Source organism: Elaeis guineensis, unplaced genomic scaffold (genome assembly GCF_000442705.2).
Source record: "Elaeis guineensis isolate ETL-2024a unplaced genomic scaffold, EG11 Super_Scaffold_1000211, whole genome shotgun sequence".
Lineage (NCBI taxonomy): Eukaryota > Viridiplantae > Streptophyta > Magnoliopsida > Arecales > Arecaceae > Elaeis > Elaeis guineensis.
Window position 1 is genome coordinate 50,867 of NW_027332431.1, and position 18,160 is coordinate 69,026.

Consider the following 18,160-nt stretch of genomic DNA (forward strand, 5'->3'; position numbering starts at 1 on the left):
CTGCCTCCCTATTCACCCCTACTTCTTATCTTCACGCAAGTTCCTTGCCCAACCCCTTCTGTGAATCACCCACATCTACAGCATTGACCTCCTCCTGCACTCTGCCACTGCCACTACCAACCTCTATATTCCGCCATGTGCTTCCTTTGCGCTCCTGCCCATCCCCTCTGCTTCACCTTCTTTGCCCTCCTGAAGGCTTGCACCATCATCAGTTCACTTCCAGTGGGTTTCTAGGTCCATGCCTAGGCCCTCGCTGCTGGTGGCTTTGATGCCAACCTCTTCATCTGGAACACCATCGCCTCCTTGTATGTTGAGTGCTTCAATCGGGCGGCTGCTTGCAGGGTGTTTGATAGAATGTTTGTTGGAGACACCTCTCTTTTTTTAAACTCTCTCCCAAATACAGGAAGTACGCTTGTAAGTCAACTACTATAACTTAAGTAGCAATGCACCTCGAGTTGCAATGCAACTATAACTTCAGGACTTCAAATATAACTTACATTGACTCACTTAAAAGTCACATTACAATTAAAAAGATGATATAATGATATTATCAAATCTCATGATCACTTGAGTCTCAGCCTAGAAATAGACTGAACAAGTTACCAAAGTAATAATTTTTGTTGCAATGCACCAAACCATCATTAAGATTCTTATGATATTTCAGCACTTTTTCCTTTCCTGGCTTGGTTTGTCTTTCTTGTACCTTTTGGTCTTTCTTCTTCTTGTTCTTATAATCTTATTATTATTTTTTATATCCAATTTGATAACATATCATGTTTAAGCATGTATTATGGATGATTTATCTAAATTCTTAATCTATAAAGGGAAAATTAATTGATTGAGTATAATAGTAGAAATGTGTGAGATGTACAATTTGAAATTGTGATTGGAAATAGATTGAAGCTCTTGGGGCGGAAGTTCCTACATCAGGTCTGGAAAAATGATGCAAAGATCAAATATGAAATTGATGGAGTGGTGAGAAAGGATTTAAACGAGCTTTTTTGTTGATTATAGAGGTATTCCTTAACTGCAATGAGTGGGAAGATGGAGAAAACCAAGATGAAATGGTTTTAATAGGTCTTTTTCTTTATGGATGAAATATGTTTACACCATTTAGACTGGGAAGTGGGAATCTGTCCTTAGTTTGCTGAGGTAAAGTGATTTTCTCAGGATTGTTTGCCAAAAAAAAAAAGACATTCTGGAGAGGATCTCAGACATCTGATTATGCATTATGGACCTCGAAGAGATGAAGCAGTCTGTTTCTACTTCTAAGATATGATTTTAATATTTCTTAGAATTTGTTTTACTCAATTAAATTTTTACTCTATCATCAATTTAACTAAATATATACAAACGAATTATCATACCAATGTTTTCAAGATGGTTGTGTGTCATAATGCATGCTCTACATTTTCTTAAGTATATTTTTCTTCCTATAATTTTACAAAGTTTTACCATTTGAGACTCTCATTCTTTTTATAATCCTTACTAGCCTTTACTTAGAGTTTACATCATTAAAAACACATTTATCCAGTTTCATATGTTTAGTCTTCAGGAATTCATGGAACATTTGCCTTCAGTTGAGCAATTATGTTCTAGATAGTTCAGGGAATATGCATGTTATTTCTATGAAAGGTGTGTTAGTATTGAAGAGGCCATCACAACATTTGTTCTTGGACTTTTGTTGACATAATCGGAACCCTTATTTGCAGATGTGATGAGGCAACTGTAAGATGGAAGGTATTGGTGCACTCATGGGTATCAAAGGCTTCTGTTTCAGTTACACAAGGAAGGCACATTGGTTGAAGAATTTGGTTCTAGTTCTGTCTCATGTGCTGTATAAGCTTAAAGGAGTACTTTTTCTGAAGCTTGCCGAGTCTTTTTCTTTTTTGAGTTTGGCTTGCTACTTCAATACTATCAGACAATCTTTTAGTTATGGCATTTCTTCTGTTTATCTGAAATGTTTTGATATCACTGTCAAAACTTATATTATTTCTTCATTTCATTTTTGTTTCTGTTTTGCCAGCTGATTTTTTTTTTTATTAAACTTATTTAAGATTAGCAATTTTTAACCTGTTTTTAGTGATCCTTGCATATGCCTTGTCATTTATCTGCTGGAAAAGTTATTCATGTTTTAATGTTTGAAGTTACATTAGGTTTTTATCGTTGTTTAATAATTTACTTTGCTTTACTCTTTCATGTGGTCAAGAGTTTCCTTTTATTCTTTTCATTTTGGTTTTTATTTTTCATTGGAAGAATGTTCTCTCTTTTGTTGTTAGTATGCTTTCATGGACCAGTGCAGGTGCAATGTATCCATGTCCTTTACATTCGTTAGTTCTTCCTATTTTAAGATTTCAACCTTTTCATTTATTTTACATGCATATTTTATATTTTTCATTTATTTAATTTTCCATTTCAAGCTGGTGCTAATACAGCTTTCACTAATATGTATCAGTCCTTTGTTAGAGATTCATCTTCTAAGAAATATACTGAGATGTATGGTTGAAATAAGTTTACCTTTCCAGCCTCATGAATATTAAATTTATAATTTTTCAATCCTCTTTATGGGAGCTGTCCACGGTGGAACTGTGCATCCTTAAAGGGAAGGGCTTTACCTGTAAATGATGGCAAGAATGCATATTGGTATGGTTCTTATAGCTGATGAGCAAATATCGGAGTCCCAAGCTTATGCAGTTATTAGCAGAAGTGTACATCATTATAGAACCCGGAAATCCTGCGCGGGCTGGCTGAACTATTGCAGAGTGTTTTTGGTTTTTCTTTCCGGGTTTGAATGTTGTCCTGTTTGCACTTTTAAAGATCTGCTTCACGTTATCAGTCTATGCTATACATCACGTTCCTTCAATTCTTGAAGGTGGTTGTTTTATCAGGCAAAATCTCAGTTGTCTTTTGCGTGGCAACATGTGAAGTGCTGTACGGTCTTTACAAGCTTCTATGGGAAGAAAATTAATCACCGTTTGGGACTCTCCTCTAGATTGGCCTCTCTGATCGTGGGGCATGGGATTTTATTCATACTTCTCACCTGTTTAGATTGGATTCTGTGTAATTATTCTTTCCTGTATAGATGCCTCGACAGTGTTTGAAGAGGATGTAACGCTGTTGTTGATAATATTCTGACATGCTGTCTAGGCTCTTTTGTAGGTAAGGTTTGTGAATGGTTGTGGTTTACCCTAGCGGTCATGCCTCACTGCTGAGCAACCATTAACCAACAATGGTACTCAAAGCATCCATTAGGATTTAGATATTCTAGCTTTAATTTATTTGAGTTGCTTAATATGTGATATTGTGGTTGTGTTTAAACAAGAATTAGATTATAACTTGAGAAAAACTAGTAACCATGCTTCATTATCAAATGTTTGATCAATATGAAATTCACTAGCCCATGTAGATTGTTCTGTTTTCCAGAATTTACCAATTCAAACAAATGTTCTCTGGAATCTAGCCTGACAATGTCAGAATTCAGGAGAACTTGTATAGAATTCACGTTGCAAAAGATAATTTTGAAATATGCTTAGAAACCAAAAAAGTTCAAAAAAGTTTACTGATTTCAGGGGTCTTTGAGTCTTTGAGTAAGTCTATGACATGCAAAATCAAATTTACTTGGTCGAAAATCCGACCCAATATCCGTTCAGCTAATTGATGCCATCCTGCTTACCGGTATCCTCATCCGGACGGTTGCATTAGCAGTTGGGCCGTTCATACGGTATGAAGGTCGGTGTCGCCTTGCGATGGCTGTTCGGTGAGAGGTGATGAGTGTGCGCGCTGAGCTCATAGCCCACGAAGATGACGGTGGTTGGGAGTCCCGGTTCCGATGAATCAGTCTGGTCTTTGCATGAGTCCACCACTTAATCGCCAAGATATGTTGCGGGCGTCCGCCTATGGTCGGATACTTGTCCGATTATCACCCTTGTGAAAATTAACAGTCATTATATTTCGTTTACAAGGGAATAAGGTTGTTGTAACAGGAAATTGTTTATAATTCACGCAGATCGATCCCTACTTCCTTAGAGCGATTCTCAAGTCTTGGGCAGCAAACAAAAGGAGGTCCAATCTAGTGAAGAAAGAGTTACTCGAGAAGATTCATTATCTTGATTAGTTGGAAGAAAACAGGGAATTGTCTGTTGTGGAAATTGGTTGTAAAGCCAAGCTCTTTTGTTTCTACTCAAATAAGTATATTTATCCAAAAGAAAAATAGTTAAAAAAGTGTTCAATTTTTAAAAGAAAGTGACAGGAACACCGGTCTTTCACAAAAATAGCGAGTGGACATCAAAGACACGATCTGTTTTCTATGGTGTCTTAGTTGGTCTCTCAATGACAAGAACTTTCGATGGTGTCTTAGCCGAAAAATTTGGGACCCATCAGCTGTTCTCCCCTCAGATTCATTTAGCTTCTATCAATTGGAGCTATATGGTAGCAGATTATTAAACCTCTCTAGTCTCGATGCCCCATTTAAGATGAGGAGCTTCTGAACACAATGGCGATAACTGCCTGGCCCAAATGATTTCATTTTCTTATCTTTCATGACCCTGAGATTTGTAAGAACGACCTCGTACTCCCGTTTGATAGTTTCTATAATGGCACTCAGGATGGTTGTTCCACTGTAATCATTATGGCGGCTAGTGTGTTCCCTCACTAAGATACGAAATGTTACAAGAAGGCCCTAAAAAAACACTTGGAACCCTAACAAAGAAACTTCTTTCTGATTTAATTAAACATTCAAATTAACTACAGACCGTCCTATCTACATTTGTCTTTGTTGCATAGAAGGGGTAAGTAGCACGCTTGAATCCTAGGGCTGTGCTTCATCAAATATTAAGTTTTCTCGGCTACTAGTTGAAGATACTGGGGTATGGCCTTCAAAGGTTATGATCCGTACTAATTATTCAACATCCATAAATACACAGGCAGTTCTATTTTATCGTCAGCCGGACATTCAGAGACACGTCCTTTGCTTCTAACTCCTCAAATTACCAATACGGAAATGGTTCCAAGTCATCATGGGCATTGCCATATATACCATGCAAATCTGAACGTGGAGAAAACCAAACCTTCATTACCATCATCCCTTTGTGATTGTCCTTGACGCATCTAAAATCTTTGCTAACTATGAAATTGAATTGACTCATCTACTTACAGATTGCAGAGCCTGGTAACTTCCTGTCAACTGGGCATTTGTTGCTCGTGCACCAACAAGATTGTTGCTTGCAAATTTATTTTTTTGAGGGCAGTAAAGGCCTGTTTGGCTATTTCTGTAGGGTTGAGCTAAAAATCTTGTAGGCTTTATCGACTAGACCGTCTATTTATATTTTATATGAACCAAACTCCACCCGCCTCAAATCTTGTGCGAGGATTTTTTTTTTTTTTTTCCTATAACCCGAAGGCTAGGATCTAAGTTAGGTTTGGATGGGCTCCTTAAAAAAATGCAAGCTGGATGGATCAATAGACCCGATTTCTGTATAATTTTTCGTCCAATCCTATAGAAATATCTAATGAGGCTCTAAGTTTTAATTACTGAACTCTGAGAGCAGAATTCCCTCAACACATTATGAACTTGACATCAAATAATATTAATTTCTCAAAAAAAAAAAATTCAAAAAATAGCATGGGAAGGAATCTGCAAACACAAAAAAGAAACTCTTTGAATTATTCATTTAAAATAAGGAATTATTTCCCATAACAATAAGATAATGCAAACAAAACTTCCCCTCAGGGAGAAAAAACTTTATGACTGGACTCAATGATTTGACTTGAACCCCTTCCTTTTCTGTTTGTCTATTTTTATTCTTGTTTGAAACTCAAGCTGAGGAATCAATATAGCATCTTCAGAGGACATCTCGAGAAACAAGAATGACTCACTTATCAAAATTGGCGCATGCTGAACCACACAAGCAAAATAAGTGGAACATGCTTTAGAATGGAGCAGAGCTAGTTCTCCGTAGTTGGTATCTTGGCTCCGAAGGTGTATTTAAATGCGATAGTATCTCTTCTTCCTGTAAAAGGAAAAGAATTCGAAACAAGTAATTTTTAGTAAAAGTTCTTTAAATAGTTTTCCTTCAGGAAAAAATATCTGAAACAGCTGCTGAATTGAATACAAGAATGTATGAAAAGCCAGCAATTCGAGTACTTTTCTTCTTAAAAATGACCAAGGAAGAAAAGAAAGTTGAAAAGCAAAATCCTAACAAGAATATAAAAGCCATTAGCCACAAAATGACACTGGCATTTAAAAATAGTGGCGCACAAAATTAACCCAAAGTCATATTATCAAAATTGGTAATGATCCGTCTCCATAACTTTTCCTTTGAGGTGTCAATTTTCAAAAATATATATTTTCTTTTTGTTCTTCTAAAGAGAAGTTGTGGTTGCAGCATGCATAGCGACAGGAAACTGGTATATTACATCAAGTCTCTAAAATTTTCTGAGGTGAAGAGGAAAAAGGGGTTCCACCACTTGATCATGTATTTTGAGCATTAAAACAAAGACAATGAAGTACTTTACCTTTTCGTTATCTCCAGAACCATGCACTGGTTTATGCATATAGTTGAAGTGCAAATATAATCAATCCTTTTTTTTTAAGAAGTCATGCACTATGGATCTAAAAATTCAAGGTAAGATATCATCCAGCAAACTTCAGTTGAGAAAATTTTATACTGCTTCATGCCCATGCTCTGTTATTAAAAGCCTTAAGGTCTGATGATTATTTTCATTCCTTGCATGCAATCCTCTAGCGTCGTATCAGAAGCACTTTTTTTTTTTCTTTAAAAAAAATTTCTTCTTTGCCTTCAGCTGGAAAGGTGATGACCAAATTGAGTCATATAGGCTAGTTCTATTAGAAGAAATAAGAGTTCACCCTTTGTGGTATGATTGAAGCCACTTTGTAAAACCTCCAATGGTGCTTCATCTCACTTGGGAAATTTTTTTGTAGCTAAGACTTTGATCAAGGCCTAAAAAGTAAAAAATAAAAAAAAACTGTCCATTGACAACAAGGAAAAAAGAATCCTTGTGGAAGCCCTGGATTGGCATCAACCATGAACTACTCTGCAGCTAGGAATGTTTAAGAAAAATAAAGGGATATGGATCAGATTGCTAAGGGAGGGGGAAATGCTCAAGATATTGATTGCAGAGAATGAAGGAAGAATAGTGAGCTAAACCCTGAAAATTGAATCTAATTAGTCATATCAGAAAAAGGTGATAAGGATGGCCTTAAGTTGTATGATTGTATCAGCAAAAACTATAATTCCAATTTTAATTTTGAAGCAGAATTTAATAAGTGATGCTACCGGTGGAGAATCTACTCACCAACCAACTTATTTATCTCTTAAACTTTATGGATTGCATTGAAGGCAGTGACAGAATTTCCCTCTCAACTGGACTACTAGCAAGTAATTCTTCTCTATTCACCAACTTATTTTCATTTCCCTTCCAAATGAATTGGGTTCTCACCAATGGGATTTGAGATGATATTTTTACCAGCATTGCTTCCAAGTCCTTTGCCTAAGCTGACCCTCAAATCATTTCTTATGGGCCTATTACAGGAATGTTGGATGTGGTCCAAAATATGGATAAGTAACTCAGCGTAAGGGATGGGTGGAAGCCGATTTAAATGGACAAAAACCTGGAAAAAAAATCATGTCAGATATAGTTCTGAGTCTTTCCCTTTCATGCATGATTACTGTGATCAAACATGAGGCACTACCTTACTTGACCCTAAGTTTAATTAACAAACGAGGAAACACCTCGAAGGCTGAGGACTAACTCATGTGAATATTTCCTTGGTAAAACTTACACATATAAATCTCTGCCGTTGTGAGAAATATTATGGTTCCATAGCAAACAGTAAAGTTTACATACAATGCATGAAAATGCTCAAAAGCATGCCAAAAATGCAAAATCCTGGACAATTGCTGACACAAAGCAAAATTCTAAAAATTAAAAAAGGTGTTCATTAGCTTCCATACCTTCTGCTTCTTGAGCCGTTTATTTGTGTTAGTCAATTGTCTCACCTCCTCTTCTAACTGATTTATATAAGCCTGCAATCAACTCAAGAGGAAAACACATAAGAATCATCATTCCATTGATCCAAGAATAATGAGATCTTGTACTTTCCATTCCCAAAGAAGCTCACCTGTTTCCTTGCTCTTGATCGAGCTGCAGACTCCCGATTTTTTATCATCCTCTTCTGCCTCCTCTCTATACTCCTATCGATGATCTCATCAGGCCTATGTGTCTCTGTTGCACTTGGTGAGTCTGCTGAAATGGACTTTGCCATACTCACTGACACCATAGGAAGCCCCATTTGTTGGTTCTCGTTAAACCCTGCATTTGATATCGAATTCCCGAACACCGACAAGCTTGAACCCAGTAGATCCATATGCTGCTGCTGCTGCTGCTGCTGAGCAGCAGCCAATTGGTATTGCAGCCACTCCTCTTGCTGCACTGGATTGACTGACAATAAAGCCTGTGAATCCCCATCAACTCCCCCACACCCCAGAGATCCCATGCTAATGGCACCTGCTCGAACCAAGAAGTCCTCAAGTGTAGTCTCTCCCAACGTTGCAGGACTCTCGGTATTGCCTTGCTCTTCTTGTCGGATGATCTCTCGCCATACCTCATCGACAGTCTTGCAACTAAGAGCACAGTTCAAGTTATAATTTCCAGGCAGAAGTTGGGAAATGCTGGCGGATGGCGATGATGAAGATGGAGCATGAATCTGTTGCTCCACTGCGAGGACTGAATTCAACAACTCATCGAAGTTCATAGCATTCAATGGCTTACCAAGTTCTGGAAGGTGGCTTTGGACCTCATCAAGAGTGAGGTTGTACACTGAACCTTGTCTTAGGAAAGGAGGAGGGTACTGAGGTCCTTGACCTCTGTTTGGGGAAACCATGGTTCTAAGCCCCATTCACAACTAAAACTTTATTATCTGAAATCCAAATTTTCTTTCTCTTAGTTCAACAATTTGATTATTCTTAACGTATCTAATACTTTGCATGTATTGCAATTCAACTCAAGTTAAAAATCCAAGAATAACATGGAGTTAATACAAGGTCGCGAGAAGCTTAATTCGCATTAACTGAATATAACTAGCAATGGACCAGTTTTACATGAAGGATGACCACAAAAACAAAAATTAAACTTAATTCTGTGGAAGCCAATGATAAAAATACACATCCAAAGACTCCTGGAAATTAATTTGGAAATGGAGGCGACTCATCCAACAATGTACAAAAAGTCTTAAAACCCCCCAAAATATAAATCTAACAAATATAACTAAGAAACAAAATATTCAAAAACATAGAATTAATGAAAAATTAAAGATCAATTCTGAATTGCAGATATGCCATATGGTTAACAAGCTAGGACACTTTAATATGCAAGAGGAGGATGAACAAATCGCACTTATCGATTAAAACAAAGACCAAACACAGAAATCTATGAATCATAAAATGGAATTCCAAATTGCCAGGGGAAAAAAATATGACAACAAAAGCTAGCATGGTCGACGCTGTGACTGACCTCCAAAGAATGCCAACAAAACACAATGGGGAGAAAGGATATTGAGAACAAAGGTGGCGATTTGATCGAAAAGGTTAGAGGGAGAAAGGGTAATATATAGTATGGAGAGAAAGGGGAGAGGAAGAGAAATAAGAGGAGAGAGATGGGGGCCGTTTCGCTTCCAATCAGTTGGAACCGGAGCTGTCGTTGAGATTTTTTAGTTTAATTTTCCTTTTTTTGGTAAATCACCGTGAGTTTTTTAATACATGCATTTTTCAGCAAGTCGGCGGTTCGAGCCACAGAGTGGTGGGGTCCACACGTGGGTCGGTTCATGGTTCATGACAATTTTATTTATTTATTTATTATTTTATTATTTTATTTTGCATGTGCACGTTTTTTTTTTTTTTTGGTTCAAAGGGGAGCCGAAGGCTCGAGAGAAAAGGATAGAGCTGTCCACGGTATATCCGATCTAAGAACGTAAATGAGATACACCTGATCAACGGAATTATGCACAGGAGAATGAACAGCAGCGGTGGCAACTCAGTTGGCTGCTTGATTAGATTAGCAATAAACATATATGGCTGAAAACAGTGAGAGCACTTCCTTCCAGGGATATCCTAAAGCCAGAGATTACCTGCTAAGTCAATGAATAAGAATTAATTTAGGAAACAGTGGTGAGTCACCCTCTAGGATGATCTGAGAACTTTGAACTGAATAACAGCTTCCTAAAGACCTCCCCATACCCCAATAAGCTCAGCCAGTTTGAGACGAAGGCCGACATTCAAATGGTCGGTGTCCATAGCATAAGCTAGAACAACTCTAAGGATCTGAATAGGAAGAGTACGTTGTTGACTAAACACTCTATCATTCCTTGCAGATACCAAAAAATGTCTTGATTTCTCTATCTGAAAACTGGTTAAGAATGAAATTAGCTCTAACGAAGAATTAGGTACTGGCAAGTGCAATTGGCTAAAATGTCACGAGGCCCAAGCTGAATGAGCAACCGGGCAACATACAAACACATGTTTCATATCTTCAGTAACAGAGTGATATAAATTACAGAACATTTAATTGGGAAGAGGACATGTCGATGACACAACAACTGTTTACAAGACAGGTTACCCCAAAACCATTTCCAACAAAAATGGTTCCGTTGGTTTATTGATATTTTTTAATTCAAAATTTTGAGATTTTAAGAATCCCATGAATATAAACAATCATCGTTAATTTAGACTCCCAAATAACTTGGTTTTCTAAAAGGATAAGACTTAATATTTATCTTTATTTCTCTCTCATCTTTTAAAATTCTAGAAAATTTTACGGACGTATCTCTTAATAATTTGTTACGAGATATCTTAAAAAATTATTTTCTCTCCGTAAATGAAGAGATGCATTCTAATGTAAAGATACATTCAATCTGATTGTGATTCCAAAGCATACAACTCTTAATGAACGGATGGATTATATGAAGGGATGTATCTAATAAAAAGATACCTAAGCATCCAATCGTACTCATCTTTTCATATCTATAAATAGGAAAGATATCGCACTTTTAGTGTATCAGAACAATATCTCTTTCCATCCGAATAACATCAGATTAGAGGAGAGAATTGAGAGCACTAATTGAGCGAACTCAAATACACCCATTAAGCACTTAAGAAGAGGATTGTGTCCACATAAAAGAGGATTGAGAGAAAAATTATTTCAATCAAGTTTTTTGATTTTTAACGTATCTGGATTTGGCTAGTTCGGGTTCGATCCTGATTCTCCTTCGTTAGAGTGCAATTCAAGAAGAATACGAAGTGGTTCGTTGTATTTTGGGAGTAGACCGTCATCAACTATTTACACTTGGATGGGACAAATTCTACTCTAAAGGAAGCATCTTCTAAAGCATGCCTCGAACCAGATAACATCAAATCTTAATTTATATATTTATTGTGTGCAGAAAGCTACTAATTAAATATCAAATATAAAATTATAAATAATCAAGAATTTTTTCCAACAGCTTCACTCTCAAAGGAACATGAAGCTTTCATATCCAAGAGAATGATGGAGAATCAAGTGCATTAGAAGAAGCAGAAAGAGCATGTATTTTAGAAATAGACACCTAATCAGACCCAAAATTCCACCATGTGAGATGGTCAGACGAAGGACCTTGCACTACAGGCACAGCTAAAATTTGCGTCATCATTTCGAGGAGGAAATCTACAATAAAAGCTAAACATTTCAAATTCGAAAATGGTGCAATAGATCAGCTATCCGAAGATGGTCAAGATTAATATTGACATTAAGATATGTAGGCCAAACTTGCAACGGAAGAGCAGACATCCAAGGATGTTTCATGACATTCACACAACGTCCATCAGCTGCAGTCCACAAAAATTGAAATATAACTGATGAAGTAGCACAGTGTTGTCATGCCATATAGCCAAAAAGACCCTTGGTCTTTGATAAGCCATCCATGACCCAGGGAACTTGTACTTAGCCCTTACGAGCTGTGCCCATAGAGATGACGATTGCAAGCTTAGATAATAAGTCACGTTGTAAGGAAACCAAATACGTAATTCCCAACCACCTTGAGACTTAGGCCTATAAATCTGGGGCCAAGGCAACAGATGCAGCTTCCTTTGATGAACTGAATGACCCCATAGCAAAGGTCGGTGCTCTTTATCCAACCGATGAACAACTGATTGAGACATAAAGATACATGATAGCATAAAAGTAGGAATAAATGCCAAAACAGATCATAGCAAGGTTGCTCTACCTACAAAAGGTAGAACCTTCTATGGTCATGATTCAATTTGAGCACCTACCCTTTCAGAAAAATAAATAAACCTGAAGAGAAAGAGAAGGTGAGAGGAGGGGGAAGAGTGAGAGAGAGAGAGAGGGGGGGGGGGGGGACAATAAAGGGTGGTAAGAGCAACAAAGGTAAGGATAGGCAGCCATACCATCATTGACTCTCCCAGCTCGCACAGAAGGGCCATGGGGGGTTGGTGGGTGGAAGGTGTTACGGTGGGTAGATGAAGAGAGAAGTATTGTAGTATTTCTCACTAAGGAATGAAGAGGATAGAGCTCTTTACAACAAGAGAACTTTAACTTTGTTTGATATTCTTCCAACTCTCTTAACCCAAAGTGACTCAAGTACATCCCTTTATATAGATGATTTTATAACCCTTCAACTATCCTCTATACAAAATACCAAGAGTCATATTTATGAATGACACTTTGATTTTATACATGAAAAAGAATTCTAAGTGCATTTTATAGAAAACACTAAGAGTCATTGCTAATAACAAGATAACATTAATTTAGTTTATTAATTCCAATGCCTTCTCTTGAAACAAGATCTTTTGGGAACATAAAAGGTTTCTTTGACCAGCATCTCTTAATCCAATGCACCATTAAGTTTATTTATTTTCAACATCCCCCTTTAAACTTAATTATCTTCCATCCTTCATGCCAAGTAGATTTTTGAATTTGTTGAAAAGATCAACTCCAAGTGGTTTAGAAAAATGTCCGCAATTTGATCATGAGTCTTTACATAAATAAGCTCCACATCTTTGTTTTTCACATGCTCCCAGATTGAATGAAAGCGAATATCTATATGCTTGCTCTTTTGATGATAGACCGGATTTTTTTCCAAAGCAATTACCGACTTGCTATCAATATAAATTTGTGTAGCTTCATTTTGAACAAAATTAATTTTTTTTAGCAAATTCCTTAGCCATATTGCATGATTAACATATGAAGATGCTACAATATATTCGGCTTCACAAGTTGAGAGAGTAACAATCGATTGCTTCTTTAACATCTATGAGAATGCCGTATCACCCAGGAAAAATATAAATTCGAAAGTACTTTTTCGATCATCCATATCTCCACCCCAATCACCATCAGAATAGCCTTCAAGTTGAAAATTATTAGAATAAGAATAGAATAAACCAAGGCTTAGAGTACCTTGAATGTAACGTAGGATTCTCTTAGCCATCTTCCAATGTGTTGATTTTGATTCCTCCATGAATCGACTCACCAGTCCAACCAACACCATATAGTATATCTGGTCTTGTCCATGTCAAGTACCTCAAACATCCTACCAAGCTTCTATAGAGTGTAGAATTAATCACCTTGTCTTCATCATTTTTGGATAATTTTGCACCACAATCCACTGGTATGTTAATAGGATTGCATTCTTCCATCTTGAACCTTTTAACCACTTTCTTTGCATAGTACTCTTGGGAAAGAAAAATCTCATTTTCTAATTGATTCACCTCTAAGCTAAGAAAATAGGACATAAATCCCATGTCAGTCATTTCAAACTCCTTCGTCATTACTTGTTTGAATTTTTTGATCAATTGTGTAGAATTATCGGTGAAGATAAGATCATCAACATATAATGAAATAAGTAATATATTTCCATCCTTTTTTTTGATATAGAGAGCTTATTCATAGGGGCATTGAACAAAGCCATTAGCCTTGAAATATGCATCAATTTTTGAGTTCAAAGCTCTAGGTGCTTACTTCAAACCGTAGAGCGCCTTTTTTAATTTTAACACTTTGTTTTCTTGCCCACTTCTGACATAACCTTTGGGTTGATCAATATACACCTCTTCATTCAAGTAGCCATTAAGAAAAGCTGATTTGACATCAAGTTGAAAAATTTTTCATTTGTTTTAAGCTGCCAAAGAAATCACCAAGCAAATGGTTTTCATTCGAGCAACGGGAGCAAAGACCTCGTAGTCAATTCCGACCTTTTACTTGTAGCCTTTAGCCACAAGTCGTGCTTTGTATTTCTCTACTTTACCTTGTGCATTCTTCTTGACTTTAAAAATCTACTTTACTCCAATCGGTTCAAACCCTTCTGGTAGAGAAGTGAGTTCTCATGTCTCATTCTTCTCTATGACTTTTATCTCCTCATTCATGACTTTCCTCCACTTCTCATCTTTGATAGCATCTTCAAAAGAAATTATTTCTTCATTAGCAAAAAGACAAATAAGATTTAGGGAAGTGGTCACCTCATATAAATCTTGAATGCCCCTTATCTTTAGTGGTGTTGAATCATCTTCATCCGATGAAGTAGGAGATGAAGGTGGTGTTGGTTCTCTAGTTTGCTCTTTGATTTGCTCTTCATCTTGTATCATCACCATGTTAGTGTTCCAATTCCAAATGCCATCTTCTTGAAACTCTACATCTCGGCTTATAATGACTTTCTTCTCCTTTGGTTCATAGAGTTTGTAGGCCTTAGATCTTGGATCATATCCGATGAAGATGCATGACAAGCTTTTGTCATCTAACTTGCTTCTCCTTTGATATGGAATATGTGCATAAGCTATGCACCCAAACAACTTCAAATGAGAGATATTGGGCTTGTAACCACTCTACGCTTCTTGTGATGTTATCCCTTCCAAATTTTTTGTAGGGCATTTATTAAGCAAGTAGACCGCACAATTGATGGCCTCACTCCAAAACTCCTTTGGCATCTCTTTTGTTTTAAGCATACTTCGGACTATGTCAAGTATAGTTCGATTTTTTTTTCTGTAATGTCATTTTGTTGAGGTGAGTATGGTGCAGTCAAGGGTCTCCAAATACCATGAGATTTGCAAAAAACTTCAAACTCCTTGGATGTGAATTCTCCTCCACGATCTGACCGCAACGCCTTGATAGTATAGCCACTTTGATTCTCCACCAAAGCTTTAAACTCCCTGAAAGCTTGAAATGCTTCTGACTTCTCCTTCAAGAGGTACACCCATATTTTTCTGCTAAAATCATAAATAAAAGTTAAAAAATAATGACGACCTCCAAATGAGCTAGGAGTGATGGGTCTGCAAATGTCGGTGTGGATGAGTTGAAGTGGTGTTTTTGCTTTATTATAAGACTCCTTTGGAAAGCTCCTCCTTGGGTGTTTGCCAAGAACACACCCCTCACATATATTATTAGAGGCATCAATATAGGGCAGCCCCTTCACCATTCTCTTACTTGAAAGAAGTTTTAGAGCACCGAAGTTTACATGTCCGAACCGCAAATGCCAAAGCCAAGAAATATCCTTCATACATGCACTTAGACATTTAGCAATAACATGATTTATATTTAGCATAAACATGTGGTTATTTGACATAGGAATATGAGCAATCTATTTGTTTTATTTCTTTAGATAGAAGCTTCCTTCCTTCAGTTGCATATCAAATCCTCTCTCCAAGAGTTGCCCAACACTAAGAATGTTGGTTTTTATATCAAGCACATAATAGATATTAGAAATAAACTGTTGGCTTCCATCTTTGAGTTGAATAAGTATCTTACCAATGTCCTTCACCTTTATCTTAGAAGCATCTCCAAATAAAACAAGGCCATTCAATGATTCATCAAGCTCCATGAAAATTTCTTTGTGCCCAGACATGTGGTTACTTGCACCAGAATCCAAGTACCACATATTTTGAGTGATAGCATCTCCTCCTTTTTATGCTAGTAAAAGCACGTCATCTCCATCATATTCTTGTTTGGCATAATTTGCTTTCTCATGAACTTGATTAGATTGATTAGAGTAGCACTCAAAAGAGTAATACCCAAACTTGTTGCAATTGTAACATTGAACTTGATTTTTGTTATACCTTCGGCCTCTACCTCTTTGTCCTCTTCCTTCACGATTTTGGTTAACTTCCTTAATATTATTGTGGTCACCACGGCCTCTACCATGACCATAGGCTCCACCTCGGCCTCTACCACGACCACGTCCTTGACCACGACTGTGGCTTCTTTGGCTACTTTCACCTCTTGATTCATCCTTCTTATCATTGACGGAGAGCTTACTTTGTAGAACTTGCTCCAATGGCTCTTGTCTTCTCTTTAGTATTCTTTGCTCATGGGCTTGAAGCGAACCCATAAGCTCATCCACTGTCATAGTGTCCAAGTTTTTAGACTCTTCAATAGCCACCACAACATAATCAAATTTTTTGAACTTGAGATTATCAAATTGCCGATCATTATCAGTGATGATTATCCAAGATAAATTGAACCGGCATATTATAGATTTTCATATAAAATCCTGCATCTTTTTCTAAGTTATCTGGGCTAAAAGTTCTGCCTCCACTCACTTTGTGAAGTAGTCAATAGCTATAATCAAAAAATTTTTTTGACTTGTCGCCACTAGGAAAAGTCCCAATATATCTATTTTTCAAATTGTAAAGGGCCAAGAGGCAGTAATAAAAATAAGCTCAACAGCAGGTTGATGTTGAACATTAGCATACCTTTAGCATCGGTCACATTTGTTGATTAGATTGGCTGCATCTTTTTAGATAGTTGGCCAGTAATAGTCTTGTTGAATTATTTTATAAGCAAGTAATTTGCCCCCCAGATGATTTTCACATATTTCTTCATGCACCTCTCGAAGTGCATAATTAGCCTCAGATGGTGTCAAGCACTAAAGTAGAGGAAGTGAATAAGATTTTTTGTATAATTGGTCTCCTTGGAGAATACACCACAGAGCTTATCTTTTGCTACTTCCGATCTTAGTTGGATCATCAGGCAAGATTTCTTTAGATATATAATCCACGAAAGGATCCATCCAACTCAATTCATGATCAACCTGAAAAATATGAAGTACTTCAACGTTGGGTCTATCCAACTACTCAATTAGGACCTTTTGATTTAACTTCGAAAATCTTGATGTGGGGAGATGCGACAAAGTGTCAACCCAAGATTTTCTGACCTCAGGATTTGGAGGACTTCGAGCTCATCAAAGTTTTTAGATAACTCCTTTATATTCTATAAATACCAAGCCATTGTGAAGTCTTTGGCCTTGAATTGACATCGGACTTGTCCGACGACAAGCTGTGAGTCGGTAAAAATCTTCAGCTTTTTAACTCCAAATTCTTTTACCATTTTCAGACCCGTAGTTAAGACTTCATATTCAGCCCCATTATTGAAAGTGTTGAAATTGAATGTTAGGACTTGCTCGATATAAACTGTTTAGGACTAGCTAAAATTAGACCAGCACCACTACTTGAGAATTCGACGCTCCATCCACATGCAGGACCCAAAATAAATCATTTTTAGGACTTTTTGGAATTGATCCATCATCGAAAATGGTGCATTCCATAATAAAATCAGCTAGCACCTAGTCTTTGATCGTCATTCGAGGTCGGTATTGAATATCAAATTAACTGAGTTCAATGGCCCATTTGGCAATCTGATCTAAAGTGTCAACCTACTGGAGTACCAACCTGAGCAATTGATCTGTTAGCACTATAATAGTATGAGCTTGGAAGTAAGACATAAGTCTCCGGGCTGCTATGATTAAAGCATATATCATCTTTTCAGTCTTTTGATATCGAGTCTCAGCATCTTATAGTAATTTGCTTGTATAATAGATAGGCCTTTGGATACCCATTTCTTTCTGGATAAGAACAAAGTTGACAGCATAGGGTGAGACAGATGTATACATATATAACTCCTCACCTTCAATTGGTTTCAAGAGAAGAGGTGGGGAGCTAAGATATTTCTTAAGATCTTCAAAGGCAGTTTGGCATTCTTCCATCCAGCAAAAATTTTTGATATTCCATAATATTTTGAAGAATGGAAGGCACCTTTCAGCCGACCTGGAAACAAATCGATTAAGGGCTGCTACTTGCTCGGTAAGCTGCTGGAATTCTCTAACAGA

The 18,160-nt window shown here is 37.0% G+C and overlaps 2 protein-coding genes across 2 annotated transcripts in view; one reads left to right on the forward strand and one right to left on the reverse strand.

Moving 5' to 3' along the window:
• The window catches only part of LOC105048592 (uncharacterized), a 29,360-nt gene extending 27,399 nt beyond the window's left edge, over positions 1-1,961 (forward strand). The window contains 1 exon segment of the mRNA XM_073250529.1: positions 1,713-1,961. Within this exon segment, the coding sequence (XP_073106630.1) occupies positions 1,713-1,718 (6 nt within the window). The 3' untranslated portion in view covers positions 1,719-1,961.
• Positions 1,962-5,752: 3,791 nt separating this feature from the next.
• LOC105048770 (ABSCISIC ACID-INSENSITIVE 5-like protein 2) lies at positions 5,753-9,670 on the reverse strand. The gene is made up of 3 exons (XM_073250533.1): positions 8,141-9,670; positions 7,974-8,045; positions 5,753-6,008 (listed from the first exon to the last, which is right to left on the reverse strand). The coding sequence occupies exons 1-3, from the start codon at positions 8,915-8,917 to the stop codon at positions 5,928-5,930; spliced, it is 930 nt and encodes a 309-aa protein (XP_073106634.1). The 5' UTR covers positions 8,918-9,670; the 3' UTR covers positions 5,753-5,927.
• Between the last annotated feature and the right edge of the window lie 8,490 nt (positions 9,671-18,160).

Bases quoted from the DNA above. Each gene is read 5' to 3' on its own strand.
- LOC105048770 (XM_073250533.1), bottom strand. From the start codon at position 8,917: ATGGGGCTTAGAACCATGGTTTCCCCAAACAGAGGTCAAGGACCTCAG. The intron at 8,046-8,140 runs GTGAGCTTCTTT...AGTTGATTGCAG, and splicing joins GATCAAGAGCAAGGAAACAG to GCTTATATAAATCAGTTAGA. The intron at 6,009-7,973 runs GTATGGAAGCTA...TTCCTTTTACAG, and splicing joins AACGGCTCAAGAAGCAGAAG to GAAGAAGAGATACTATCGCA.